Consider the following 27,949-nt stretch of genomic DNA (forward strand, 5'->3'; position numbering starts at 1 on the left):
GTTATTTATTTATTTATTTATTTTATGTATATGGGCATTTTGTCTGCATGTAAATCTGCACCCCAGAAGAGGGCATCGGAGCCCATAGGACTACGGCCATAGACAGGTGTGAGTCACCATGTAGGTGCTGGGAATTGAACCCAGGTCCTCTGGATGAGCAGCCAGTGTGCTTAACTGCTGAGCCATCCTTCCAGCTCTGATTGATTGATTGACTGATTGATTGATTGATTGATTGATTATGTATCCGGGCAGTGATTGGGTTTTGACTAGGTAAACAGCCAAAATAAAAGAATGAGGGAGAGGAAACATATTATCATCAGATCGGGCTCTCAAACCATCAAGCTGAAATGAACTGGGTAAGTTGAGGCTGTGAGCCGGAGTGTCCGTCAGAATTTCCCTTCCTTCCACAGATGAGCTTCCAGCCTCTCTCCATTGCAGGCATTTTTATATCATGAGATAAGTGATAATAACCTCTGTGAAATGCTTTGCTCCTGGTGCTGCCTCAAGGGCGCTGTGTTACTTTTGCCCTGTTTTGCTGTCATAGAGTTAGGGAGGGCGAGCCTGTCCCTAGACAAGGGGCCTTGGAGGACACTGGACAAAGACACACTTGAGGTAGAGGAGGGGACCCTGCTTCCAGAGCCAGCTTCCTCAGCGGGCTCAAACAGCACACGACAGCGTCCCAACATAATGTACCTTACACAGACTCCTAGATGTATGGGCAGGTGAAAAGCAGGGCCTGGGAGGCAGAAGGGCTCATCCAGTCTGAGATCAGGGACGTGTGTCCCTGCATTCTAGGCAGGCTCTGCTAGAAAACAGAATTGCCAGCAAAGGTCTCATGCAGGAGAGGAGCTGGACTCAGAAAAAAAAAAGAAGAAGCGCGCTCGTGTGTATGTGTGTGTGTGTGTGTGTGTGTGTGTGTGTGTGTGTGTGTGTATGCACATGTGCGCATGTAGTTGTCTCTCAGTATGGGAGAGGAGGATGGCAGGGGAGGCTCCCTGAGACACCCCAAGTCTATGGTTTCTCATAAAATGGAGGAAACACCCGGATGTGCCCCCAAGCTCTGTGGGCTATGAAGTCACTTGCTTTCAGCTAACTTGAAAAGTCACTGGGTTAGAAGGTCACACAGCTGAACTATGTGTCATTAGTCTCCCGGACTGGCTCTTCTCACAGCAACAGCTCAGATCACGGTCGTTTAGGTGACGTTTTGAAAGACAGGAAAGCCGTCTGTTTTCAGAATCGCTGACTCCTGTTTGGAGGCAAGCACTCACAAATCACTTAGGCTCAGCATTTTGGCCAGTCACAAGTCCTCTCTTGGACGGTCTGTTGTACGCTGCCAAAAGAGGCCAAAAGCCTGGCTCGTTTATGATATGAACACAAATATTTAGAAGGCGGTTTAACCACATGTCCGTTGGACAAAACATGGGTGGCAGATTTCCCTAACCTAAGGCCTCCCCAACATAGGCAGCTTTCGGCCAGTGCTGTGGTGTCAGGAATGTATTTCCTCCCATAGAGCAGGCCTCAAGTCCAGCTGGGATCAGAGGGTGGGAATGAGTACCGTGGGCCACTGTCTTCTGGATGGGACATGGCCGTTGCCATGGTGAACACACAGCGGCTGTGACTGCCTGCGTGAGGCTTGGAGGAGAAAAGGAAAGGAAAAGGATGGAAGGGCACAGTGTAGGGGAAGGACAGAACTACGTGGTAAGAAGGGGTCAGCAAGAGTTGGGGAGGCAAAGGGGTGAGTTGGGGGTAAACATGATCACATGCCTCCTACACAAGTATAATACTGCCCCAAATTTTTAAGCTTTATTTTGCTTTTAAGTGTGTGTGTACGAGAGGTGGTGGGTGTGGGTGGGCGGGTATGAGCCTGTGAGTGCAGGTGCTTAAGGAGGCCAGAGGAGGGCGCCCCAGATTCCCGGACCTAGAAATAACAGTTGTAAGCCTCCTAACATGGGTGCTGGGCTCAATCGTCTCTAAGGGCAGTGCACGCTCTTAACCACTGAGCTGTCTTTCAAACCCTCAGAGCCTGCCCTGCACGAGATATTTCAACGAAGTCATCAACTCTTCCCCTGACCCAAGCAAGTAAATGATAAGAAGGAGCCTTTGGATATCGAGGCCAAAATAACCACCCTCGGATCACACTAATTCTACAACCTTTCGACACCTCTCCCACCGAGAACCGTGAACATTAATTACCACTGCCCAGACCCAGGAGAGTCTCATGTCCAGTCACGGCCCTAGCCCTTCAACCTCTTTCCTTTTTTAAAAACATTTTTTTTAACTTCTGTCTATCTATGTCTGTGTATATATATGTGCAGGTGCCCCTGAAAACCAGAAGAGAGGGCATCGGATCCCCTGGAGCTGGGGTGACAGGCAGTTGTGAGCACTCTGATATGAGTTCTGGGAACCGAACTTGGGTCTGTGATGGAGCTGCAGACTCTTAACCACTGGGCCATCTCTCCGGTCCTCATCCCTACTTCGTTATGTCCTAAATAGCAACGTCTGGTTCTTGGAGAGGCTCGAGGCCCCCATATCCGGATGCTCAACCACTTTGCAAATACACTGTCCCTTGTAAAACTCTTTACTCTAGTGGCTGTCAGATTGCGGTGGCCAAACAGCCCTGGTCCTACCAGGCTCAGGTCCCTTCTACAAAGTGACATTGCATTTGCACATAACCTGCACACAACCTCCATGGACCCAGGTCACCTGTAGGCAACCTATAATACACAATACAGACCAAATGCTGGATAGGTATTTACTGTATGCTCTGGGGGTTATAATGAAAGTCTATACATATGCAATACAGATGCAGGTTGTTTTTTTTTTTTTTTTTCGAGACAGAGTTTCTCTGTGTAGCTTTGCGCCTTTCCTGGGACTCACTTGGTAGCCCAGGCTGGCCTCGAACTCACAGAGATCCGCCTGCCTCTGCCTCCCGAGTGCTGGGATTAAAGGCGTGCGCCACCACCGCCCGGCTCAGATGCAGGTTTTAAATGTCCTATTTTGTTCTTCAAACAGGGTCTTGTGTAGCGTAGGCTGGCCTCAAACTCACCATGTAGCCAAGGATGACCTTGAACTCCTGATCCTCCTGCCTCCACCTCCCAAGTGCTAAGGTTAGAGGTCAGCACCATTACAGCAGTTTATTCACTGCAGAGGGTAGAACCTGGGGACTGGTGCATGCTAGGAAAGCGCTCTATCCACTGCGCCACATCCCAAGCCCATCTGTTGTTGGTATTATTGTTTTTAAATGAGTTCTTATATCCAGGCTTGACCTCAAACTCTCTGTGGTCCTCCCTCTGCCCCTATGAGTTTCTGGGATTACAGGCATGGCCACCGCCACTTCTGACTTTTTTAAGTATTTTTGATTCCCAGTTGTTTGGTTGGTTGGTTGGATCCACGGTGTAGAGGCCACCGAGGGCCAACTGTGTTTATCCTGAGAGCAAGGGACCCTGATGAAGGTTTTGTGGTGGGTTCCAAGCCTCTCTCTACCCGTATTATGGAGATTGTTGTGTACAAGACAAGATTGTGTACAAAGCCCACAGCTGGAGATAACGAGAAGCATTCCCGCATACAGTCCCAAGCCCACAGCTAAAGATAACGGAAGCACTCCCACATACAGTCCCAAGCCCACAGTGGAAGATAGCCAGAAACATTCCCACGTACAGTCCCAAGCCCACAGCAGAAGATAACCAGAAACGTTCCCACATACAGTCCGGTGAAATATGTTCCCTTTCTTTAACAACAACGGGGCACTGGGGAGCCAACGGGATGGAGAAGGCAGGATGGGGCCTGAGATTTCTAGCTTGTGTGGGTGCCTTTATCAACCTGGGGGGTGGGAACTATTAGCTTATTACCGGAGCTTTACAGGTCAAGGCTTGGATCTTAGCAATCTTTACATGCTAGACTCATCCACTTGACTCAAACACCACCAACTGAAAAGACAAGCTATGAAAACACACAGAAAAGGGGGCTGGAGAGGTGGCTCAGCGGTTAGCAGCACTGGCTGCTCTTCCAGAGGTCCTGAGTTCAATTCCCAGCAACCACATAGCGGCTCACAACCATCTATAATGGGATCCAATGCCCTCTTCTGTCACGTAGGCATACATGCAAGTAGAACACTCATATACATAAAATATATGGGGAAAAAATAGAAAAGAGGCTTATTCGGTGTAGACACATGGGGAAGAGGAAAAAGAAATATGCCAGTGACTGACCCCCAAGGCAGTCTTGGTAAACTGACATGGTGGTTAAGATAGATTACCTATTTTTTTTTTTTAATTTAGTCTCTAAGTGCATGCCTGTGTGTGCATGTGTGCAGAGGAGGACAGATCTAGAACTGGAGCTACAACCTACTGTGAACTGCCAAGATGGGCCCAACCTGTCCCCACAAGGGGTCTGTTAAGCTGTCAGAACTTTGTGAAATCCCTTCCTATGGATTCAGTTCCCTCTATGGCTGGCTCCAGGGCTTCAACCTTTCCCTTTCTCTGGACAAGGGAGTCATTTAAATTAATTAAGGTCCATTGTTTCAAAGGCCTACAAGTGTTTTGTGTTTTTTTTTTTAGAACATCCCCTCCCCCACTAGGGTGGGTGATGCTCTCAGGACACAGTCATGGATCTGGGCAATTTAGCTAGAGCACAAGTATGTGGCACTGATTGGTGATTGATTGGTTTTGAGATTGATTGAGTCTATGTAGTCCTGACTGTGCTGGAACTCACTCTGTAGACCAGAATGGCCTCCAACTTACAGAGATACTCCTGTTTCTGCGTCCCTAGTGCTGGGATTAAACGTGTGCGGTGTGCATCATCAAGCTTGTCGTGTGTATGTGTGTGTGTGTGTGTGTGTGTGTGTGTGTGAGAGAGAGAGAGAGAGAGAGAGAGAGAGAGAGAGAGAGAGAGAGAGAGAGGGAGGGAATTTCTTATTTCTTTTTTTTCCGGTATTGAACTTCTCATATGCTAAACTACTTCCCTACCACAGCTTTACTTCTTAAAGCATTTTCTTGTGAAATGTGTCTCTACATATATTCTCTGTCCCTTTGATAGGCAAAGCTTGTATGAGTGCTTTTGTCTTTGTTTTTGTTCTATCTAGGTAAGGTGAGCAGACTAGACAGTGTCCCTCTTAGCCCCTGCAGTTCAGTGACATTAAAAACATCCCCTGCCTGGATTTTCTTATTGCCTCGGAAGGTCAGCATTCATTAGGTAACCCAAAGGTTGGAAGAGATGGCTCCACAGTGAAGAGCACAGGCGGCTCTTCCAGAGGACCCGGGTTCAATTCCCCTCACCCACCATGGAGCTCACGCCATCTGTAAGTCCAGTTCCAGATCCGCCACCTCTTCTGGCCTCTCTGGGTACGAGGCACACATGTGGTGCACAGACAGATGTGCAGACAGGCACGACACCCATATATAAAAAATAACAATTTAATTTTTCAAAAATAAAAGTAACCCCCATTTTCCTCCTTCCGCTTGACCTTAATAACCTCAGTCCTAATTCTGTTTGATAAATTCATCTTTCCTAGCAGTTTTCTATGAGGGGATCATGTAGAATTTGTCCTCTTGTGTTGACTTTTCCGGGCATGCTACCCTCAGGGGTCACCTTGAAGTAGCAGCAGCAGACTTTACATTTTATTTGTGATTTGGAGGTATTCTGTCAATCTATTTTTTTTTTCAAGGTCTAAATAAGTTTCTGGCCAGAATCATTACCCAGAATTTTTTTTTTTTTTTCAATTTTTTACGGGCCTGGGAAACATCTCCTTGAAAATGTAAATATCAAGGGAGACCCTGTCCCTGCCTCCCTGTCCCCAGGGGGAGTTTAGCTGGGCTCTTTGTTCCCAACTGTAACCACCTGTGTGATAAAGAGTTGAAACGTTTTATTATTTCTTGATGCACAGGGCAGCTGGCCAGCTTGATGGGTCCCGGACAACTAAGCCAGTTTAGGAGGAAGGAGGCAAGAATGTGTCTCAAAGAAGGAGGTCATGTCTTCTACCCAAGGACAAGTTATGGTGAGCCTTGGGAATTGGCAAACGAAGCCTATGCTCTGTGGCTAGCGCTTCCCGGGTACAGAGTGGGGTTGCCACGCTGACATCTCCTTATCACCTTCTCTGTGATGGCGGCTCACTCCGTTTGAAGCTTGTTTGATAACAAAACCGGTTTCTTCATTTGTATAGAGCATTTTGACTACCAGATTTTTTTGGGGGGGCAGGGTTCCTATCTCCCCAGTGACTGTCTTTGATTATCTTTGGCCAACTAAGAGCTGGTGGCAGGCTGCACAATGAAGGGACAGTCACTCCTGATAAGCTCACTGATCAGCAGCTCCCGGCTGCAGGATGGATGGCTGGAAACGGTTTATCCAGGTCTGAGCAACACCAAGGATGATTTGCAACAGCTTAGCGTGGGGGGGGGGGGCAAAGCTGGGGGAACAGTCCAGGGCCACAGCGGGAACCAGGCAGGGGCTGAGGACAGAGAGGCTTGTGGTCTGTGGAAGCCAGGTTTCGAGGGTCCAGGCTAAAGCCAAGTATCTCCAGCTCTATCTAAGTGCATCATGACTGTCCAGCTGGCTTCTGTTCCACCAGTGTGGGGCCTGCAGTGAGGTCCTCTGTCCTAACTCAAATGCAAGCACCTGAAGCCGGCACAAACCACTCTAGGTTGGACGCAGTACTGCACAACCCACGTGCATCTACTCACTTAACACCCGGAGCTGCCCTAGTCAGTAGGTAGGTTATTCTTCCCATTTTACAGATGGGAAAAACTGAGCCTCACATAGGCTGGGTCACTTTTTCTAGCCCAACAACTGGTTAGACCTGTGCAGTCTGCACTAGCTTCATTTCTGTGCTTTCGATAAAATTCTGTGATAAGAAGCAACTTAGGGGATAAAGGGTTTATTTTAGCTCCCATTTCCAGGTGATAAGGAAGTCATAGCAGTGGGGATCTGAGACAGCTGGTCACATCACCTCTGTGGTCAAGAGCAGAGAGAAATGGATGCATGCATGCATGCTTGCTTGTGCTCAGCTAGTTTTCTCCACTCTTGCACAGTTCAGGAGCCCCCCCCCCCTTGCCTAGGGACGGCGCCGCCCACAGTGGGCTGGGTCTTCTCACACCAGTTAACTTAATTAAGGCAAACCCTCCTCCATTCACAACGTGCCACAGGTCACCCTCGTGTAGACAACCCTTCACAGAGACTTCTGGTCCTGAAGAGGGAGGGGGCTTCAGACCAGAGAGGAGACACATGCTGAAGAAATGGTTCTATAGGAAAGGATTATGGGAAGCAAGGAGAGGAAGACAGCCATTGGAGAAGCCAGGCTGGAGGGTCAGCAACTGGGAAAGGGGGGGGGGGGCTTGGCTGAAAGTGCATCCCAAACAATGAGAGGCACCCAGGAGAAGGATACCAGTGGGAGGAAGGAGATAACGGCCATCTGGGCTCTGCTCGGGCTGGAGGAGGAGGAGGAGAAGGGCCTCAGCCACGGACAGGCGACGTTTGTCCCTTTGTAACAATGTTAGGGATTTCAGATTATTTCTAAGGACCATAGAGAGCCATGGATGGCTTGTGGGGGACCTGCTGAGATGTTCCAGCAGGTTCTGACCCAGAACATCTGACATAAGGGGAGTTCTTTACTGTGGCCTTTGTAAACCCTAGTCAGGAGCCACAGTCTTGAGATTCAAGGACTCCGGTTTTATGCTATCTGTGTTCCCGGAGACAGGCTCTAATGATGAACTGAACTTGGTTTTGTTCACTTGTTTTTCTTAAAGGAGAGATGGAGATTGCCCGGCAGGTAAAGGTGCTTGATGCTAAGCCAGATGGCCTGGGTTCCATCCCTGAGGCCCAGGTGTTGGGAGGACAGGACCAACTCCTCCTCTAAGTTGTTCTCTGTAGGGCGTTTACCCACCAACCCCACAGCAACCCAGAGTTTTCTTGAGTGTGAGCAGCAGGAAATATTAGATAGAAAGATTTATATTGCAGAGAATATTACGGAGATAAACAGATAGAAAATAAAGGATAGCCTCGAGAGGGCCTGGAACCTTTTCCAACGGGCCCCGACTATCTCTGTCCCAGGGTATTTATAGAGATGCCATGGGGTGGAGCAAAAGACCTCTCCCCAGCACAGCCAAGTGCAGACCATCTCAGACCCCTGCACTCAGGCTCGTGGTCCTAGTCATCCTCTATGCGGACCTGCTGGGTAAAGCCACGAGGGACCCGAAAATGGGCTCCCACAATTCTCTGACTTCCATATTCATGCACCACCCACAGAGGAGCACAGGAAATAAATTAAAATGTGAATAATGGTGCTACTAAAGATGCGACCCAAGGTTCTCCTCTGCCCTTCACATACATGTGCACACATATACACATGCATTAAGAAAATAATAGAGCGGAGGCTAATATTGAAAATACCCACTACACCTGTTGACAACATCTGCTTTAGAGGTTCAGATCCAGATCTTTGTTCCTCATGATTCAACCAGTGGCTCATGTTTATAAGCCTTGGTTTTCTTAACTGCAGAATGGGTATGCACATGGTAATTATTGTATTGCCAGTGAGGGCATATGCATCCCCAAATATGAAGGATTGTTGAGTGGAAGACCATTGAAAATGGACACCATAAACACTTCTAATGCCACACCCAGCACTTGGGAGGCAGAGTCCAAAGGATCAGTGGCTTGAGGTCATTCTGGACCCGGTCACATACAGGAGTGCTCCTCACCATTCTTTGATTTGCCTAAAAGCAGGACATAGATCCGGGGATTAATATTATTTCCCACATCATCAGAGGGCTAAATAGGAGTTCCCAAAAAGCAAATAGTATGCTTGGCCCAGCACCCACTTGAAAACAAGTTAGTCCTGGGGAAGGCCAAATTACTTCCAGAAAGTGCTTGGCACAAGAGAATAGATAACCATTTTTGACAACTTAATTTGGGGACTAGGGATGTCGCTCAGTAGAGTGCATGCCTAACCTGCACAGAACACTGAGTTCCGATACCCCGCCCCCCCACCCCCACGCCGCCTCCTCTGAAATATATCTTGGTGGTACGTGCCTATAATACAAGCTCTTGGGAGATGGAGGCAGATGGAAGTTCAAGGTCGCAATGCAATTCATCATTCAAGACCAGGGTGGACTAAGTGAGACTCTGTCTCAGACTGTCATATAGCCCAACTCTTTATCCTCCTGCCTCAGTCTCCTCAGCTGGAATTACTGAGTAAGCTACCGTGGCCGGCTTTAAGTTTTATTTAGTTACTGTGTGTGTTTGTACACTCATGTCGTTATGCGAAGGTGGAAACCAGAGGACAACTTAACATGAGTCAGTTTCCAGTCTTACTATGCAGTTTCCGGGATTGGAACTCCGGCTGTCAAGCTTTCCTGCTGAATCATCTCACCGGCTCCCCACTCCCAACTTTAATTCCCACCCCACCCCCAAACAAGGTTTCTCTGTGTAGCCCTGGCTGTCCCGGTACTCGCTCTATAGACCCAGGCTGGCCTCAAACTCACAGAGATCCACCTGCCTCTGCCTCCCTGGGTGTGCTGGGATTAGAGGCGTGCGCCGCCACTGACCATCCAGCAACACTTCACCAATTTGCGTGTTATTCTTGGGCAGGAGCCACGCTAATCCTCTCCCTATCATTCCAGTTTTAATATATGTGCTGCGGAAGTGAGCACCCAGCTTTAAAAAAAAAAAAAATATTTAATGCTGTTGGTATAATCAGGACCAGGGGGGCCATCTCGGCAGCCCGGGTCTCTTCCCCAGCTTGTTCTAGGCCCGGTGGGCGGGGCGCGGAGGGGCGGGGCGCCAGCCGGCCCCGCCCCGGGATGGGCGTGGCGGGAGCCTCTGTGGGCTCTCCTATCGCGCCCGTGCGCCCCCGCGCGCGCCCGCGCCCGCGCGTGCCCGCGCCGCAGCGGCCCCTCAGGTACGCGGACAAGATGGCGGCGGCAGCGGGGGACAGCGCCATGGAGGTGGTGCCGGCGCTGGCCGAGGAGGCCGCAGGCGAGGCGGCGGGGCCCAGCTGCCTGGTGCAGCTGCCGGGCGAGGTGCTGGAGTACATCCTGTGCAGCGGCTCCCTCACGGCGCTCGACATCGGCCGCGTGTCCAGCACCTGCCGCCGGCTGCGCGAGGTGTGCCAGAGCAGCGGCCAGGTGTGGAAGGAGCAGTTCCGGGTGAGGTGAGCCCGCCGCGCTCCGTGCTTCCCCCGCAGCGCCGCGGGGAGCGGCGGCCCGGGGGCCTCGCGGGGGGCCCCACCCCACCCCACCCCACTCCGCCGCCACCCTCGGCCCGCGCGCGCCGCCTCCCCGGCCAGGCCCGCTTCCCGCGGGCCGGCCGCAGACAAAGGCCTGGGCCCGGGGGCGGGGGGGGGCGCCGTCCCCGGAGTCGCGCACCGCCCCCCCCCCCGGTAGGGTCGCCTCCGCCAGCCCGCGGCCCAGGCCTCCCCGCTCGCCCGGCCCCGCCGCTGCGGCCCTCCCGCGCCTCCCTCCCTCCCTCCCGGCCGGACCCGACCCACCCGCCGCGCCGCGCATCTTTTGTGGCCCCGGCCCGGCGGTGGCGGCGGCGGCGGCTCCTCGGTGCAGGAGGGATGTTTACGTGCGGGCAGCGGCGTTGCGTGCCTTTCCCGGCTGCCTGGCTGCCTGGCTGGGAGGAGGCCGGATGGGAGGCCGGGATGGGACCTGCCATCCCCATCTCGTGACCTTGCGGGGTGCGGTGGGGCGGAGGGGGGGTGATGTCCACCTTCCGTTCTCGACAGCCTGGGTGTGTAGGGGGGGGGTCTTCTTGCCATTCCGGGATCGGGCGACTCCCTCCCCCACCCTACCCCCCCCACGTCCCCGTTTTGCAGCGTGTTGGGGGGGAGCAAGGACTCCAACGGAGATGCGGGGCCCCGGGTTGCGGGGGGGGGGGGCGGGGAGGCCTGGTGGGTGCTGAGGAGGCGCGCCATCTGGGCGAACCGTTAGCATCATCCCTGCCGTTGAGTGTGGCCACCGCGGAGATGATGAGGGGGGGCTGGCTGTGTGTGTGTGTGTGTGTGTGTGTGTGTGTGTTGTGAACACTGCCTTCGTGTCGCCAGGCCAAGGTCACTGTATTGAGTAGTGAGGGAGGGGAGTGCGTGGATGCCCGATGGGGATTGCAGCCAGAGCCGCTGCCAGCCGCCGCCCCCCCACCCCAAACCCCCCCTCCTCCCCGCTGTCACCGGGTTCGCGGCCTCCGAGCTGAGCTGAGGAGGGTGTTTTCTCCCCTTTTCTAGGTGGCCCTCCCTGATGAAGCATTACAGTCCCACCGACTACGTCAATTGGTTAGAGGAGTATAAAGTTCGGCAGAAAGCTGGGTTAGAGGCCCGGAAGATTGTAGCCTCCTTCTCCAAACGGTTCTTCTCAGAGCACGTAAGCACCTGTTATATTATGGGGTGGGGGCCGTGTGTGTGTGTGTGTGTGTGTGTGTACACGCGCCTTGGCTGCTCCGCTCTTACTGCTGTGTCCCTTTTCAGTGCTCACACAATCCCTCCCTCACATGGCTACAAGAGTCATTGTGCCCTCTCTCCTCTCCCCTCCCCTCCTGCAACAACACGGAGACATTTGTCCCTGCCAGCCCTACTTTTCTAAAGCCAGAGAGAGTGGGGTGTCGAGGAGCGAGCCAGCGGGGCAGGGATACCCAGGGCGGTGTCCACGGGGTCCAGATAAGCGTTGTTTCTCTTCGAGATTGTTACACACGCTTCCCCTCGTGATGTGGGAGGAGGCATCGATGATTGGATCCTCCAAAGCTCTTGGACTGGCGTTCCCAGGGAGGCTGCCGAAGTCAATGGCGCCCTGCTCAGTAGCGAACTGGCGTTATTAGTTGAGGGAGCGGGGTTAAACGCTGCCTGTGGGGTCAGTTCCATTGCTGCCCCGTGGCAAACTGGCTGGCATCCGTTGCTCCTGGCAGGTCAGGATTTGTGTTAGCACTGCTGCTCTTTGTTCTGTGAGAGGAGTTTTCACCATGTAGCCCAGGCTGGCCTTACACTCGTATCCAGCTTCCTCCTGAGGGCTGGGATGACAAGTGAGCATGGTCAGGCTTGGCCCAAGTTGTATGTTGCTTTTCCTCACTGGCTGAAGTGTGTGTTTCTGGTATGGTTTGGGGTCGGTTGTCTTCCCTTGTCCAGAATGTCCCGTGGAAATCAGTGTCCATTCCTGACGCTACTTTGCACAGGGCTAGGGAATTGTCCCCGTATGGTTCAGTTCCTCCACGGATTGCAGCTGATGTTTGTTTTGCTCTTCTGCTTTGACGGAGGTTGTCTTTCTGAAAACCGCTTCTGACTTTCCACTCGGCTGTGAACGGGATTCATGGGCAGTGTTTTCAAGGTGTTTCAAGTTTCGAAAGGGCAGAGTTGACCTTTCAGCACCTTTTAACGCAGTCCCCTCTGGGGACTACAAATAGACATTCTCCAGTTTGTGTGTTAATGCTTATTAATGACAGAATGAACCAAGGGTTTGTTGGCCTGGAACAGTGCCCTAGCCAGCCTAGAACACACGGGAGTTTTGGTGCAGGGCGTGTATGATGCCGCTGGTCACAGGCTACTGGTTCACAGCCTCTGCTCGTGAGCCAGCTGGGTTTGTGTGTGCTTTTAACAGTCTGCCTTTCTCTGATAACGATGGATTGGTGGGCTCTTCGCTCTTCCTTCCCTGCACCTCCGCTTGCTTGTTAGAAGTGTATGGAGGACTTGGAACACAGCAGGGCCTACTTAGGGTGGACTCATAGGTGGATGATTGATTGGCCTCAGCACTCCAGTGTGCTTAGTTTCTCCGAGTGCACACAAGTTAACATGGAACACTGTGGCTGCTATCTTGAGGAAAACTGGGGCAATCCCAGGACTTTAACCCGAGAGAGAGTCTTCATGCACCACCACCTCAGCACACATGTATCTCCACCTCAATAGCTGTCGCACCGTTACCTCAACATAGGCACACCTCCACCACAGCACACATGTACCACTGCCCCAGTGTGCAGAGCAGAGCACTCATCCAGGGAGCCTCAGGAGCATCTCTGCCTTGGGCTAAATGCCTCTGGCCTCTCCAGTTGTGTGTAGCAAAGACCTTGCGAGATTGGAGACTTGCACCTCAGCCTGTGTGAGCTCTGTATCCGCACATGAGACTCGGCACCACCAATCTCAGAAACTCCCGGCCTGTGAGAGTGAGGCCTGGGTGTGCTGTGACTTCCATGTTACTCTCTGCCCTGAAGGCCCTAGGAGACAGTGTGTAAGAGCCGCTGTCTGTCACCGTGAGCAGCTGCCCTCACTTGTGGCTCAGCTGTGTATCTGCCAGCGTCAGCCACGCTAACTCACGATTGCGGCCTCCTGTGTGTGTGTGTCTCTATAGGTTCCTTGTAACGGCTTCAGTGACATTGAAAACCTGGAGGGGCCGGAGATCTTTTTTGAGGATGAGCTGGTGTGCATCCTAAACATGGAAGGAAGGTAAGCCATGCTTTCTCCAGATCCTCGTCATAATACTGCAGAGGGAATGGCTGTGCTGTGTGGGAAGACCCCTGGCATTCCACGTACTTCCCATCTCGCCACAGCTAATTTGAAAAGCTCTGTGTGTGTGAGATCAGGACACCAGGACAACTGATGCACATCAGTCCCTGCAGTCCTGGGGGCTCATGTCTGTAATTACAGTGCTCGGGAGGCTGAGGCAGGGAGAAGCGGCAGACTCAAAAGCTGCAGAGTGAGTTGCAGAACACTGTGGGCTACAGAGTGAGACCCTGTCTCAAAATAATAAAATCTTTAAAAAAAAGTGTCCAGGGGCAGGGGAGACGGTCAGTCAGTACAGCTTGCTTTGCGAGCATGAGGACCCCCGTCCAATCTCCGTGGCGTGGGCTTGCTATCCTAGAACTGGGCTTGATGAACACCAACTGAGCCAAGTGGCCAGCACCAGGCTCCAGAGAGAGATTGTCCCAAAAACTAGTGTGTGTAACTCCCGAGGCATGACACCTGAGTGATCTCTAGCCTCCACATGTGCTCACATCTGTGCACCAGGCACACACTTACACATACACAGATCATGGTTTTACTGAGGGTGTGCAGACCCTTTCTCCTGTTGCTGTTGAAACAGTAGCTGCTTACATTGCACTTAGTGATTTAGGGGCGATTCAAGGTGCAGCGGGGAGTGAGCCTGGGTCCTCCACAAACTCTCCTGATTAAGAAGAGCCCCTGGGACTGGAGAGACTGACATCTCAGTACGGAACTGCTCTTCCGGAGGGCCTGACTTCAGTTCCCATCACCCACATTGGGTGGCTCCCAGCCACCTCTAACACCAGTGCCACAGGACCTGCGTCCCTCCTTTGACCTACTTGGATGTCTGCATCCACAGGCACAGAGCCACACAGACACGAACTCACCCAAAAACACATCGCTGACCATCAAAATCAACCCTCTCTCTTACTGTTTAGAATGATGTATCTTATATTTTCTGCTGGGAAGCTTAATTTCCAGTCACCAGTGATTTGCCTGGAAGCCTAACCTCCTGTCGGGAAGACCTTCTGGTCCAAAGGTTAGAGAACAAGATGCACTGAGAGGGGTCACTGCAAAATGTCCAGACCAGGAGGCAGTGTTTCATGGGGGTTTGTGGGGACAGGTGAGATGCCAGTGTTCCGCGCCTGGGCTGCTCCCCCGACCCGAGTCTGTGAGTAGGTTTATGTGTACACTGACTGGAATGAGCACTGTATTGTGTGGCCTGGACAGTCTTTAGGCATGGCATGTGTGTAGATGGGGTTGGAGGCGCACTTTCTTGGCTTTCATTTGTGTAAACTTTTCCTCTTGTTTACGCTCTTTTCCTGCCCTTCCCACTCCTGCTTTTATTTGGGCCTTTCCTGACTCCACCCCTGTAGTTTTTCTTCCGTAGTCTTGAACGCCAAACCCAGGGCCAACTGAGTGCTCTGCCCCTGGCTCTTAGCCCCACTGTGTGGTTTTAATAGTGACCTACGTTGTCTTTTTTTAACCTAACTGCATGAGAAAGGGGGAGAGGGATCATTGTTTGTGGGAGACAGACCCTGCTCGGCTTTGGTCTTCGAATTACCCCAGGGGTCTGTCCCAGTCAGCTGCTACAGGAGGAGCTCCCGTAGCTAACAGCTACCCTCTGTCTTGGGGGATCGGCTGGTGGACGGCCTCTTGCTGTACTCCCATGTCCACTCTAGAGGCTTCAGTTCTTAGTCCTGTGGGGTCTCAGGCATAGGTTTCCTAGGTTGTTGCCGTGTGTGGAAAATGTGAGAAGACTTAGCCAAAGATGTCAGTTCTCCTCAAATTAATACACAAGCCAGAGCTGCTCCAGGTGGATACAAAGAAACAACTACCGTGTGAGGATGGGAAGGTCTTTGTTTTGTTGAGTTGTTTTTCCAACTGGATAATGTTGTCATAAAGTAAGTACAGAGAAGTAAATCTACAAGAAAGCCAGGAAATGGGGGGGGGGGGGACAGTGGTTGGTATGTAAAATGAAAATAAATAAATAAAAAAAAAAAAAGAGCCAGGAAAAAAGTGTTTAAATTGGTGTAATGAGAAGCTTACTCTGTGAGCTAGTGGGTCAGAATGTGAGGGAACTGGTGATCTGAACAGAGCTCTGTGGGAACAGACATAGACAGGAGGATGCCAGGAGAGGTCCCCAGTGAGAAAGAAAGGGGCAGGCAGGTTGTTGAGTAGGGAGCACTAAGTGGAACTGGGTGCCCAGCCGGAAACCAGCAAACTAGCCTTCTATTCGACACTTACTCCCCAAGAGTGAGCAGCCCACACAGTAACACTGTGACTGGAAGGCCAGGCTGGGAGCCATCCGTCTTTTGCAGAGATTGCCACACCCAGGGAAAGCGGGCAGGGCGGTGCTTTTAAGGAAACACCTTGGAATTCACTCTTCAGAGGAATGTTAAAATCACTGGGAAAGCTGCTTTTTCATGCTAGTCAGTTTGTCAGGAAAAGTGAACTTGTGTAGCCAGAGGAAGTATGTATTAGTGGTTGTTTTCAAAGTAACTGTTGCCCCTGCTGGGATAAGTGTAATGACATGTAATGTCCTGCCTCTTAGAATGTTTGGGCTTGTCAGTTTGCATGGCGACCCTGTTGACATCCATTCCTGTTGTGGAAAGCAGTAGGGAGCGAGCAGTTTCTGTAGATGCTCAAGTGCCCCTCTCTGGGTATGTGATGAGGGTAGCTGTGCTGTTCTGTGTGGTCTGCAGGAACAGTTTACCACAGCACATTAAAGAGCTTGTGCTGTGCCTAAGAAAGTCACCTGGGTGGCCAGTGCCCAGCGAGACCCTTCAGTTGCTGGATTTTAGAATCAGAAAGGGCCTTTGAGTATCCAGGCAAAAGAGATGAAGTCACTTCTCTGCAAAGAGAAACACTGTCTCCTTAGACTTCAACAGCAGCACTTGATGCCAGAGGAAAAAAGGTATTCCAAGATAGAAGGAAATGCCAGCCAAGGATTTTTATATCCAGCTGAACTGACTTCCAAGTATAAAGAAAGGCTAAAGACAAACTTGTCAGCTTGGAAGACTCAGACTTTGGGCTCTTTCTGACACATCTGCTAGAAAGTGAGTTTGAAAAGCAAAACCACAGAGATAGTCTTGACTCACGCCTGCTGGTGAGCACTCAAATGTATAGTAACCTGAACTTGAGCCACTGGCTCCAAGTAAGAGCTGTCTAGGAGACAGTACCGTGTGTGTGTGTGTGGGGGGGGGGTCAGGGCAGAAGCCCCGACTAGATTCCACGTAACTAGAAGAACATCGAGCAGTGGTCTGGCAAGGTGGTTGAACAGGTAAAGAAGGTGCTTGCTGCCAAGCCTGAAGAGCTGAGTTCAGTCCTTGGGACCCACATAGTAGGTCCTGCAAGATGTCCTCTGACTCCCACATATTCCCGCCCCATGGTGTACGTCCACACAAGCCTGGACAGATAGACACACTTGTCCACACAAGATCATGTGGGGATTGCCCAGCTTCTTTATATTCAGGGAGATGACAGGACAGCTGGTCATTAGACTTAGGCCAGGCTTGTGTGTAGGACAGAGATGTGCAGTCAGGCCAGTGAATGACTGTCATTGTCATCTCAGGTATCAGGGAGGAGCAGAACTGTTCAGGAAGAAGGATACACATAGAAGGCAGAAGGAGGTCAAAGTTGTATATGTCTGAATTTGAATTGGAAGTGTCAGTGTGAACTCATGACCACCCAGTAGAAATGGCCATCCTAGCTTGCAGATTTCTAGCCTCAGCTGCCGCTTCCCCAATGCAAGCCACGATCATGGAGAAATGGCTGCTTCTCAGGCCTGTGTCAGAAATGTACAAGATGACTCCAGAGCCTCTTGACACCTGGAGCCAGACAGCATGCCTACCGTCAGTCCCTCTTGTCAGTGTGGGGTCGTGTGAAGCATCTGTGGGCCAGAGGTGTGCTGGCTGGGCCTGCAGCATGGTAGAGGCAGAGCATATTGGACTGCTCCAGACAGTTGAGCTGAGTCCCAGTGCGATTTCAAGATGTTCCTTGGTTTTTGAAGGAGAATCAGAAATGAGTAAAAGGAAAGGCAGAGCATTTGTCCTGTTTTTGCTACATGTCATCCCATGGGGAACTAGGGAATGATGAGGTGTTTGCGACAGTCTTTCTAATAAATGAGGAGGGGCTGGCTCAGTTAGAGTCTCCTCTGGAGGATCGGTAGATCTGAACACTGAGCACAGTGGTTGCTGATACTACAGAAGGGACAGCCACACCTTGTCACCACCTCCACCTCACCTTTTCCCTTTTTCTTAAGACAGAGGCTCCCGGTAGTCCAGGCTGGCCTTGCTGGCAGCCTCCTGCCTCTGCTTCCTGAGAGGATCATAGACAGGAGCCTTTTTTCTTTGGTGCTGGGGTGGAAGGCTGGCGAAGCAGGCATCCACAGGTGACTGCTGATGGAAGAGTACGCCACCGCCTGGGGTGGCAGCTTGCCACATAACTGGCATTTGAATTTTGCAGAACCTCCCCAGCCACTTAGTTGTGAATTTATTTTGCGTTCTTGTTTATTGTGTTCTTCTGTGTATGTGTGGTCACACTTGTGCCATGTACATGAGAGGACAGCTCAGGAATCAGCGCTTCCTTTCTCCCAATGTGGATCTTGGGGATCAGACTCAGGCTTGGCGCCTTTCTTGGCAGCCTCTTCGTCTGCTTGCTAATAAATTCAGAGTAAGTTAAAGCTCACGTGAGTGTGGACTGTGGGAAGATACTGTTAGAGACTGGTGAGACGGGGAGGAGCCCCTGGAGATGCCGAGGTCTAGAGGACCCCTGAGAACTGTGAGGATGTGTCGGTGCTCACTCTAGAGAGGTGCGGGAAGTGGCCACAGGCATGAAGTGGGACTGTGACCTCAGCATTGCGCTTCTTGGCCTGGACGGCGAACACGGCACTTGCCCTCCACCTTTGTTTGTTAGAGGAGAAAGAGCAGGTGGGACAGGTAGACGGCTCTGTGGGTGGAGGGGCCTTTAGTGCTGCGTAGAGGCTGCCACACACGTTAGTCCTGTCTCGTTTGGGAGACCTGCTGAAGGGCTTCACATAGTCTTCTGCACACCCTCAGTGCACCAGCATTACTGTGGGCACTGGGGGTACAGCTGTGAGCAGCAGCCCCAAACCTCTGTCTTCTCGAGCTCACAGGGTAGCGACACAAACACAGAAGCTGTCTGTCTTGCTAGGAAGTGGCGTGTGCCTGGGAAATGCTGAGTGAACTCGAGTGTAAGGGCTGTGGCCCCTGTGGAGGTAAGAGAGGGAGAGGCCTGACTCCTCGGGCCATCTGCACAGAGCCACGAGGAGGTGCAGACTGCAGGCCTCCAGGGAGGAAGAGTCCACTGAGGAAGGTGTGGGGTGACACGGCCAGGCACAGTGGGGACCAGGTGAAGGGACATGCTGGGTCTTCACCAGGAGTTGGGCTTTAGCGTGAGGAAGTAGATGCTGGAGAATTGGGTCAGGGGCCATGGTCCTGTGGGTGACAGTATCACTGGAACAATGGACTGCCCTGTCCAGCGGTGACAAGGAAGAGGATGGAAGCAGGAGCAGAGGAGGAGGAGGGGACAGAGACACCCACAGAGTCTGGGCCAGCTCTACCACGTTAGTGGGAGGTGCTCATGTTAGAGTGTTGGGAGACGGGCGTCAGGCATTCAAGATGGCCCAGCGACCTGACCCTCACCAGCTGACAGCGACTCAGGGGAAGAAGTCTTAGGGCCCCCCCCCCCAGTTGTCTAGGCAGGTGTGGAGTAACCGTTGGGTGTGCAGGTCTGAGTTCTCCAGAAAACCTCTTCAGAAAGTAACTTCTGGAAAGGTGGTCAGTGTGGACACACCTGAAACCGTAAGGCTAGAAGAACTCCCGAGTTCACCAAGCCCAAAGGAGAAAGGAGCAGGCTGTGCCCTGAGTGTCGGAAGTGGGCCCTGGGGACCAGCACAGTGCACCTCCCAGGATGCTGTTCACAGCCTTCCCCCAGAGTCAGGGTGTAAGTGTCTGCCTGCCATTGGACCGTCTCGTCAGGGTGCAGAGCCCTGCGCAGACAGCGGTGCAGATGTGTGCCAGCTGTGTTTGTGTTGGTAACGAGGAGTGTGTGAAGTGATGGGGAAGCTGGGCTACTGAAGTTCTTAGTGGCTTGTTTGGTTGCTTCCCAGGAAAGCTCTGACCTGGAAATACTACGCAAAGAAAATTCTGTACTACCTGCGGCAGCAGAAAATCCTGAACAACCTCAAGGCTTTCCTGCAGCAGCCTGACGATTACGAGTCCTATCTGGAAGGTGGGTGTTTTCGTGCCTGCGGACAGGGCTCTTGAGCGGCTGAGCAGCCTGTCAGATCCTGTGACAGCTGCCCCTCCAGGACGAGGGGAAGGAGAGCATGTCAGAGGGCGCTAGGATTACACAGCAGACAGCACTCAGACTTCCAGCAGAGTCCGGTGGCCTCTCCACATCAGCTCAGGTGACCATGTGTCTTAAGAGTCGTCACTGGTCAGTGACAGTTGAGAGCTGGACACTCAGTCAGGAAAGGCTTGCCACACAGTTCGTGAGGAATGGATTCCGTCCCCAGAACTCGTGTAGAAAGCCAGACTTGATGGGCATGCTTGTGACCTCAGCGCTGGGGAGGTGGAGACAGAGGATTCTTGTGGTTCTCTGGTCAGTGAGCTTGGCAAAAACCAGATGGACAGCCCCCAAGGACGATGCTGAGGTTGACCTCTGACCTCAACACACAGCACATGTGGGCCTGCAGAGTGAGTGACCTTTGTCTAGTGAAACCAGTTCTTGCTGCTGCTCAAAACCGTTACTTCGGAGGTCTGCTTGCCCCTATTTACCTGTGTCCTCTGTAGCAGCTGGGGGTTAGTGAGGATAGGCAGTGTGGCCTGTGGCCGGAGGCGTGGCCCAAATGGGGGGAGGGGAGAGGTGACTGGGCTCTGCTAGGAGGTACTGGGTTCTTAGGGGAATAGTAAAAAATGTGACTTGGTTTTTTAACCACTGTCTTAATTCTTAGAGAGAAGCCTCCCGTGCTGTGGTTGTGAAGTGTGTGCTTATGGATCCTCCTTGCTCCTGGGGGCCACCAGATGGGGTGACGTCCCCCCTTGCTGGTGTTCTAGGTCACATCCTGTCCATTACAGTTCTCCAGGCTCTCGGCAGCCTGTCTGAGGAGTCCTGGCTTTCCCTGGGCATCACTGCCTGCTGTCGTCCTGCAGTCAGCCCTGTACCTGACCCACTTAGTCCCCGTCTCTGCAGCACTGCCTCGTGTTCCTGGATGGCTGCTTGCATCCCAGGCCCTCTGTGGTCTGGACCTCCCTCCCTGACTTCACACCTTTCCGAATTGCTCTGCAGGGTTCCGCTCTGCATCAGGCCTCTCCTGACCGGTGCCTAGAGATGCCAGCTTCACTTCCTGTGGTCCCCTGTGCCCTTCAGCGCAGGGCTCACTTGTGTGAGTCTCAGCTGAGCCCTGCAGAGCTCACTGGCCTCCGCAGCGGCAGCTGCCCTGGCTGTCACAGGGACTGCCTCCCCTCAGTGTCCAGTGTGTTCAGTGCATTTCCTGGCTTTTTGTTTGGTTTTTTCTTTTTTAAATGCAGAGCACAGCCTAGCTGTCAGCTTGTCTTCTGAGTGCTAGATATGCCCGGCCCTTGGAAGTAGGTTTGTTACGTTCCAGGCCTTGAGTAGAGATTGCCACAGCCCACAGTGCCTAGTGGAGATACATGCTGATGGTTGAAGGTCTGATGTTGACTGACAGGAGGTGGAAACTGTAGTCAGATGAAAAGAAAGTCACAGCCATCCTCTTGTCTGCTTCTGCACTTAGAGCTGGGAGTTCAGCTCTCTCGAGGTGTTTGTTCTCTTTTGTTTGAAGCAATCTCACTATGTAGCCCTGGCTGGCTGTGTTGACCAGACTGACCACAGAGATCCTCCTGCCTCTCCCTCCTGAGTGCTGGGATTAAAGGTGTGCGCCATCACACCAGTTCAGAATAGTGAAACAGTCTTTGTTTTCTGTAGGTTATATTTGAGAAATAAATACTTCACATTTTTCAAGCACAAAGCTTCAGTTTCCACAGTCCACCCAGGTCACTAGGTAGGCAGTAGAAGCCGGGGGGAGCTGGTGGGGGTCCTGGCTCCAGAGCCTCAACCCTGACTAGACTGCAGCCACTGAAGAAGCCTGAGCAGGTGGCTTACAGCACAATCGCTGTAGTCTAGGCTGGGTCTCCCGATGCCCTGAACCACCTTCAGCTTTTGGAGTGTTGGTAGGAGCAGCAAGGTCCTGGGCTAGCCTGAGGTCTCTTGAATTTAAAAGGTGACTGGGAGGCTTTTAAGTAAGCATGTTCTGCCACCAAGTGATGGTTTAGGCATGGTATGAGGTCAGCTGGGACTGAGGCCAGTGATGAAACTGGCCCTGCTCGGTGGGGTCATCAAGGCTCCTTCTCTTATGAGCGTGTGTTGTCTCTCGGTCAGTGAGTCTTTACCCATGAGAGCTGTGATTGGCTGGAATGGTCTCTGTCTGTCATTCCTACCCTTGGCTTAGTTGTTAAGAGGAATCGCTTGCCAGTGGTTGGGTTTTTGGCTCACAGGAGTGAGTGTAGGAGAGAAGTGGCCTGAGGGCTTCCTTGTGGGCATTTGGCAGTCTTCATAATAGGATGTGGGGACACGTGTCCTGCTTACTGAATCATGACCTCCCCCAAAAATGGTTTGTTTTGTTTTCTTAAATGGTGTATGAAGTGCTTTGTGGTGAAGTTATCTGATCTCCCTCCCTGTGGTAGGGCTTTTCCTGGCATCCAGGGTGGGAGCTGTTGTGGTGTGTGGTGTGAGAAGTCACAGCCCCAGGTGCTAGTTCAGTAACACGCTACTACCAGTCAGGTGGAAAGCAAGCTGACTCCACACTTCTCACCCACAGGTGCCGTCTACATCGACCAGTACTGCAACCCTCTCTCCGACATCAGCCTCAGAGACATCCAGGCCCAGATCCATAGCATCGTGGAACTTGTGTGCAAAACCCTCCGTGGTATCAACAGCCGCCACCCCAGCCTGACCTTCAGGGCAGGTGTGGAAATGCTGTAGATGAGCCAGGCTGCAGAGGTCCTGGGGTGGTTGCCTGAATGATGTAAAGCACTAACGCCACCCTGTCTCCTTTCCCAGGCTGGCAGCACTTGACTGTCATGCAGGCCCTTGCCAGTCACTGCGTGTTCAGGGTGTGCCTTGCTTGTGTTTGGGGTGTGAGTGTTTGGGGTGTACTTGCTCATGCTTGTGACCCAGAGGAGTTCTTTGTGCTGCAGGCGAGTCCCCCATGATAATGGAGATAGAGCTCCAGAGCCAAGTGCTGGACGCCATCAACTATGTCTTGTACGACCAGCTGAAGTTCAAAGGGAACCGCATGGACTACTACAACGCCTTGAACCTCTACATGCACCAGGTACATGTGGCTGCAGCAAGAGGAACCATGCAGCTCCCTCCTCCTCCTGCAGCACCCTCTGTGTGCTCCTGTGTAGGCACCGTTCACTGCCTAAACCTGCAGGTGTGCACAAACCTGCACGTGTGCACATGCAGGGTAGTTGAACAGTGCTGGGGAGTGTGTGACTTAAAGCTGAGAAAGGGTGGGTGTGTAGGTTCTGTGCCTGTACCTACTGGATCTCCCTGTACCCTTGATGTTCCAGGGTGCTCGGACCTGACTCCCCTCTAGACAGACAAGGGTGACTGTGTGTGTGCAGTCACATCTCCAATGGGCTGTTCATTTCTTGCTGACAAATGCTGTCGTCTTTCCGTATCTCAGTAAAGCCCATTTTCTCCTATCATGTGATAGCATGGTGGGGTAGATCTGCTACAGGATGCTTTTCTTTTTAATTTAAATTTTATGTGTGTTTAGAAGAGGACATCAGATCTCATTACAGATGGTTGTGAGCCACCATGTGGGTGCTAGGAATTGAACTCAGGACCTTTGGAAGAACAGCCAGTGCTCTTAACCACTGAGCTATCTCTCCAGCTTCCAGGATGGCTGTTGTAAGGAAGCCCTGTGAATAGAGATGGGCATTTCTGTGGCTTAGTTTGCTCAGTCTATGATTATGAGTGTTGAACTGCACAGACCTGCCTCCGTTGGCCTGGAAGCCTATGGCCGAGCCACATCAGCCACAAACCTTTGATGTGCATTTCCTTGTCTGTCCTGTTCTCTGTAACATGGTTTCTGTTGTCCTATCACAGACTTTACATGCTTGCTTTCTGGTAGGAGGAGGCCAGCAGGCTGCCTGTAAAAGGCCTGGCAGTCCAGGTTCGCAGGCTGTGTGGTCTGTGTGCTCAGTACTGTCTTACTGGGTGAAAGGGCACAGGCAGTTGAAGCCTTGGGTGGCTGTGCACTCTGTGTGCCAGCAGAGCTGTGTGGGCATGGAACATGCTGGTTACGGTTCTTTGCCTATTTTGAGATAGGTTCTCACTCGGTAGCCCAGGCTGGTCTTGGACTTTCTGGCATCTTGCCTCAGCCTCCCAGGTGCTGGGACTATAGGCATGGACCATAGAACCTGGCTTCTGTTATTTTCATGTCGCAAAATGGTTTTGTTCTTAGAATATTTTAAACATTTGAAAATTCAGGTGTGGGCAATAGCTGAGTGGTGGAATGCTTGCCCAGTGCACCCAAGGCTACAGCTTCCATGCCTAGCCCAGCAAAAAACAAAACACAAGCTAAAAGCAAGAAATTGGGTGTGGGGTAGTCCACACCTGTAAGCCCAGCATTGGCAGGCGGAGGGGGCAGGGTGGCAAGTTTGAGGCCAGCCTGGCTTTGTAAGGAGACCCTGTCTTGGGGCTAGGGAAGGAGGCAAACGTCTTCTGCAGGCTGTGAGAAAAAAGCCAGAGTGCTGGGTTTGGTCCCTGATCTAAATGTAGCTCTGGAGCTAGCATGGGATGCTGGCACCGCATTGAGCCAGCCCCTGGCCCTCCTGAGCCTCAGCAACTTTCCTCCCTCAGGTGTTGACCCGCAGAACAGGAATCCCCATCAGCATGTCTCTGCTCTACCTGACCATCGCCCGGCAGCTGGGGGTCCCGCTGGAGCCCGTCAACTTCCCAAGCCACTTCCTGCTGAGGTGGTGCCAAGGCGCAGAAGGGTGAGCCATCTGTGCTGTGTTCAATGAGTGTTGAGGAACGACCAGGTTCTGGTGTTAAACTAGGGATTACCAAGCAAGCATCTGCTTCTGAGGGGTCACGTTGAGCTTATATTGGGTCCCCCTTATGTGGAGAGTGACAAGCACTATGTGTATTTCTGTTTCTTACACAGGCATGTGACTCTACAGCATCTCAAAAGCCTAACTTAAAAAAAGTCTTGTGGCTGTCAGGGTCCATAGTGTGAAGGTCCATCCCATCAAAGGTTCTTCTCTTTTCTCCTCAGCCATAAAACAGCCTTCTCCTCCTCCTCCCACACTTGTGCTCCAGCTTGGGAGAGAGGAGGACCAGGCTGGGCAGCTTACAGCCTGGCCGAGCTGAGTTGTGTTCTGGGATTGGCTTGTTTCAGGTCGAGTCCTCTGCTTCTCCTAAGCAGAGTCTTCCCCAGGGAGAAAAGCACTTCTCCACACGAGGGAAAAAAACTCATCCTGTTGTCCTGTCCTGGACAGTGGGATGAGCAGTCCCTGAACTTTGAAGCCAGACAGGGCTCAAAAACCTGGCTTCGTCAGAGCCAAGTGGGGCTAGTATTCTCTGTAAATGCTGGCTTAAAAGTTCAAGGACAGCCTCCAGTGTACGTGTGCAACACACACACACACACTCACACATTCACACACACACTCTTACCCTCTAATCTCTCCTGCTCTGTAGAAAGGAAGTGCAGCTGGACTCCACATGCCCCTCCTGTTTAAGAAGACAGACATTTCATGAGGTGTGGAGCCCCCTCATCCCCATCCATTACTTTGAGTTTCTTTACATTACTATAGACTGTCATTATTTTCCAAACGTATAGTCCTCACAGTTGACTGGTAGGTTAATGTTTGCAATCTGTATATCTACTTCCTATTATTTGAAAATAAGAAAACTTATTTGCAGCCTTGGTACGCTTACCTATCTCCTTGTGCGTCTGTTAAGATACTCCTGTGACATCTACTGAGGGTCCTACATGATCTGATCATTTTGTCTCTAGTGTGTTGATTCTTTGAGACAGTGACTCACTATGCTACCCATGCTGTCCTGGAACTTGGAATCCTCCTGCTTCAGCCTCTCATCCTGAGTGCTAGTATTACAGAGCTGAGCCACCACACCAGGCTCAGACAATGCAACGATTTGTTAGGACCTGAAGTCCTATCTGATTGGGAGGCTGAGGCAGGAGGATCAATCCCTTTACTCCAGGACCCAGGCAGGGGGCAGAAACAAACACAGAGACCTGTGGAAGCCTGAGCCACCAGCAGCGATGCTGGCACACACACAGCCCTTGTTAGCAGCTGGGCTCCACCCTCGCTGCCCAGGCTGTACTCTGAGCCCTCATGACCTCCTGCCCCCATCCAGATCTTAAAGTGCTTTGGATGTTCCTAGCTTTTGGTCTTCCTTACAGATTGAGAGTCAGTTTATCAGGTTCCTTAGGCCTGTGTGAAGGGCACAGGGAGGCTGAGGCAGGAGTTTGTGGCCAGCCTGAACTACAGTCTAGCCCCTATATCAAACAAGAAAACAGGAAGTTCTACTTTGCTATTGATTGCAGCTAGAAACTGCTTCTGACTGGTCATAGCTGGTTCTGGCACTAATGTCAGGTCCTGCAGCCTCCTGCTGTCTGTGACTGTGGTTCTGGGCGTCTATTAGGAATTGTTTACCCTTTCCACATGACTCGGTTAGGGCTATCCTGGGCTACCAAGTGTTTTGGCTCTAGCTGTGGCTGGTACTTGTATACAGGCCTGGCCTTCAGTGCCTGGCTGGATGAGTCTACCCTGCGGATGGTTCATAGCTCTGGCTTTTGGTGACATGTCACAGTGTCTGAACAGCGCTGTTTTGTTTTTTCTAGCTTAGTGTATGCTATTGTATGCTATTGACTACAGAGCAGAAACAGATAGCAATATCCTTGCCTTGGGATGATTTTTGAGGGTTTTTGTTGTTGCTTTTAACTGTGTGTGTGCGCACGCACGCGCGTGTGCGTACAGAAGTTAGAGGAAAACTTGTGGGGGAGTCAGTTTTTTTCCTTCTACTATTTGGGTCCCAGGGGTCAAACTCGGGGCCTTGAACTTGGCAGCAAGCACCTTTCCATCTTTCCAGCCCAGGGATCTCCTTCCACTCAGAATGCTTCTCTCCTCCACACGGAATGCTTCTCTCTTTCACACGGAATGCTTCTCTCTTCCACATGGAATGCTTCTCTCCTCCACATGGAATGCTTCAGCATTCAGCTTCAGTTTTCAGCATTAGCTTGTTTGGCGTGACACCTTTTATTGGTGTCATCAAAACTACCTTCCAAATTTCTAATTTTGTGAAGTTTTTGTTTGTTTGTTTGTTGTTTTGTATAAGGAGACATGGTCTCACTCTGTAGCACTAGCTGGCCTGAAATTTGCAATATGGATCAAGCAGGCCCCGAGATCACAGAGATCCTCCTGCCTCTGCCTCTACCATGGGATTGAAGTCATGCACTGCTGTGCTTGACTAATTTTGCTAAGTTGTATTTCTATGTAGACATTAGATTTTTTCAAGCATGTATTTTTTAGTAGTTGTCCGTGTTCTTTCACTTTTTATGTATAGGAGTAGCTGTGTGGGTTTTTGTTTGGGGGGCTGAATTTGTGTGTGTGCTGCAGATTGAACCGTGCTTTATCACTGAGGTTCACCTGTCCCAAAATTGATCTTCCGTGTTCAACCCTGTATTCTTGGGGCACAGCTAGTCCAGGTATGTCTTTAAAAAGCTCTGGCACTTGGGCACGTGAACATTCTGTCTGTGTGGTTTACATCGTGATGACCTCGGTTCGTTAGGCCTGTGTGTTTGTCCATAGGAATTCAGCCTCATAGCAGACGCCAACAAGTTCTGTGCTCTTTTAGAACATTTATGTAAGTCTCAAGTCTTTGCCAAAAGTGGGCTATGAACGCAACTCAGGAAAGAAATCCGACTGAGATAGTTAGCAGCCAAAGAGGAAAATGTTGTGTGATTGCAGTGGGCACAGGATCAAGACTGCTCAGAAGAAGCGCTGCTGTCCCCAACGCTTAGCCACCCACTACTCCATGAGCCCTCAGAGTCACAGTTGGCAGTGCTGTGGGCATGTGAGCAGGCCCAGGGGCATTGCCCCCAAGGTGCCAGCCTGGGGTTGTGTGGGCACAGAGGAGGGCCAAGTCCTGGTCTGGGCTCCATACGTTTTCTTAGGTCCTTGTAGGCCCTGGATCCCAGACAGGCAGCAGTCTGCCACTCTGTGGTTAGCATCCATCTTGATCCTCGTGCCCATGTCTTTCTGTCCGTGTTCTTTAAACTGGCTCAGGGCTGTAGGACTCTGTCTGCTGTCGGGCGGCTTCCCTGCTGCCGCTTACTTGTTTGTTGGTTAGCATTGTGTGTACGCATGCACAGCGTATGTGTAGAGTCAAGGCAGCTTGGTAGTCAGTTCTCTGCTTCCA

General features: G+C 51.7%; 1 protein-coding gene and 1 non-coding gene across 4 annotated transcripts in view; one reads left to right on the top strand and one right to left on the bottom strand.

Annotated features, from left to right (window-relative positions):
- Window positions 1–9,534: 9,534 nt before the first annotated feature.
- On the bottom strand, window positions 9,535–9,641 carry LOC114699664. Its single transcript, XR_003735558.1, has one exon. It is a non-coding gene; the product is annotated as a U6 spliceosomal RNA (small nuclear RNA).
- A 223-nt stretch (window positions 9,642–9,864) lies between these two features.
- Window positions 9,865–27,949, top strand: part of Fbxo21 (F-box protein 21) — a 36,871-nt gene continuing 18,786 nt past the window's right edge. For 2 of the 3 annotated variants that reach the window (XM_028878811.2, XM_028878813.2), the window contains exons 1-7: window positions 9,865–10,141; window positions 11,213–11,348; window positions 13,317–13,411; window positions 19,581–19,702; window positions 22,311–22,457; window positions 22,690–22,826; window positions 24,365–24,501. In XM_028878811.2, coding sequence (XP_028734644.1) covers window positions 9,903–10,141; window positions 11,213–11,348; window positions 13,317–13,411; window positions 19,581–19,702; window positions 22,311–22,457; window positions 22,690–22,826; window positions 24,365–24,501 — 1,013 coding nt within the window. In that variant the 5' untranslated portion in view covers window positions 9,865–9,902. Of the gene's footprint in view, window positions 10,142–10,678; window positions 10,723–11,212; window positions 11,349–13,316; window positions 13,412–19,580; window positions 19,703–22,310; window positions 22,458–22,689; window positions 22,827–24,364; window positions 24,502–27,949 lie in introns of those variants that run through there. The other variant, XM_037198647.1, reaches the window with a different exon arrangement.

This window comes from Peromyscus leucopus, chromosome 23 (genome assembly GCF_004664715.2).
Source record: "Peromyscus leucopus breed LL Stock chromosome 23, UCI_PerLeu_2.1, whole genome shotgun sequence".
Taxonomy (NCBI): Eukaryota; Metazoa; Chordata; class Mammalia; order Rodentia; family Cricetidae; genus Peromyscus; species Peromyscus leucopus.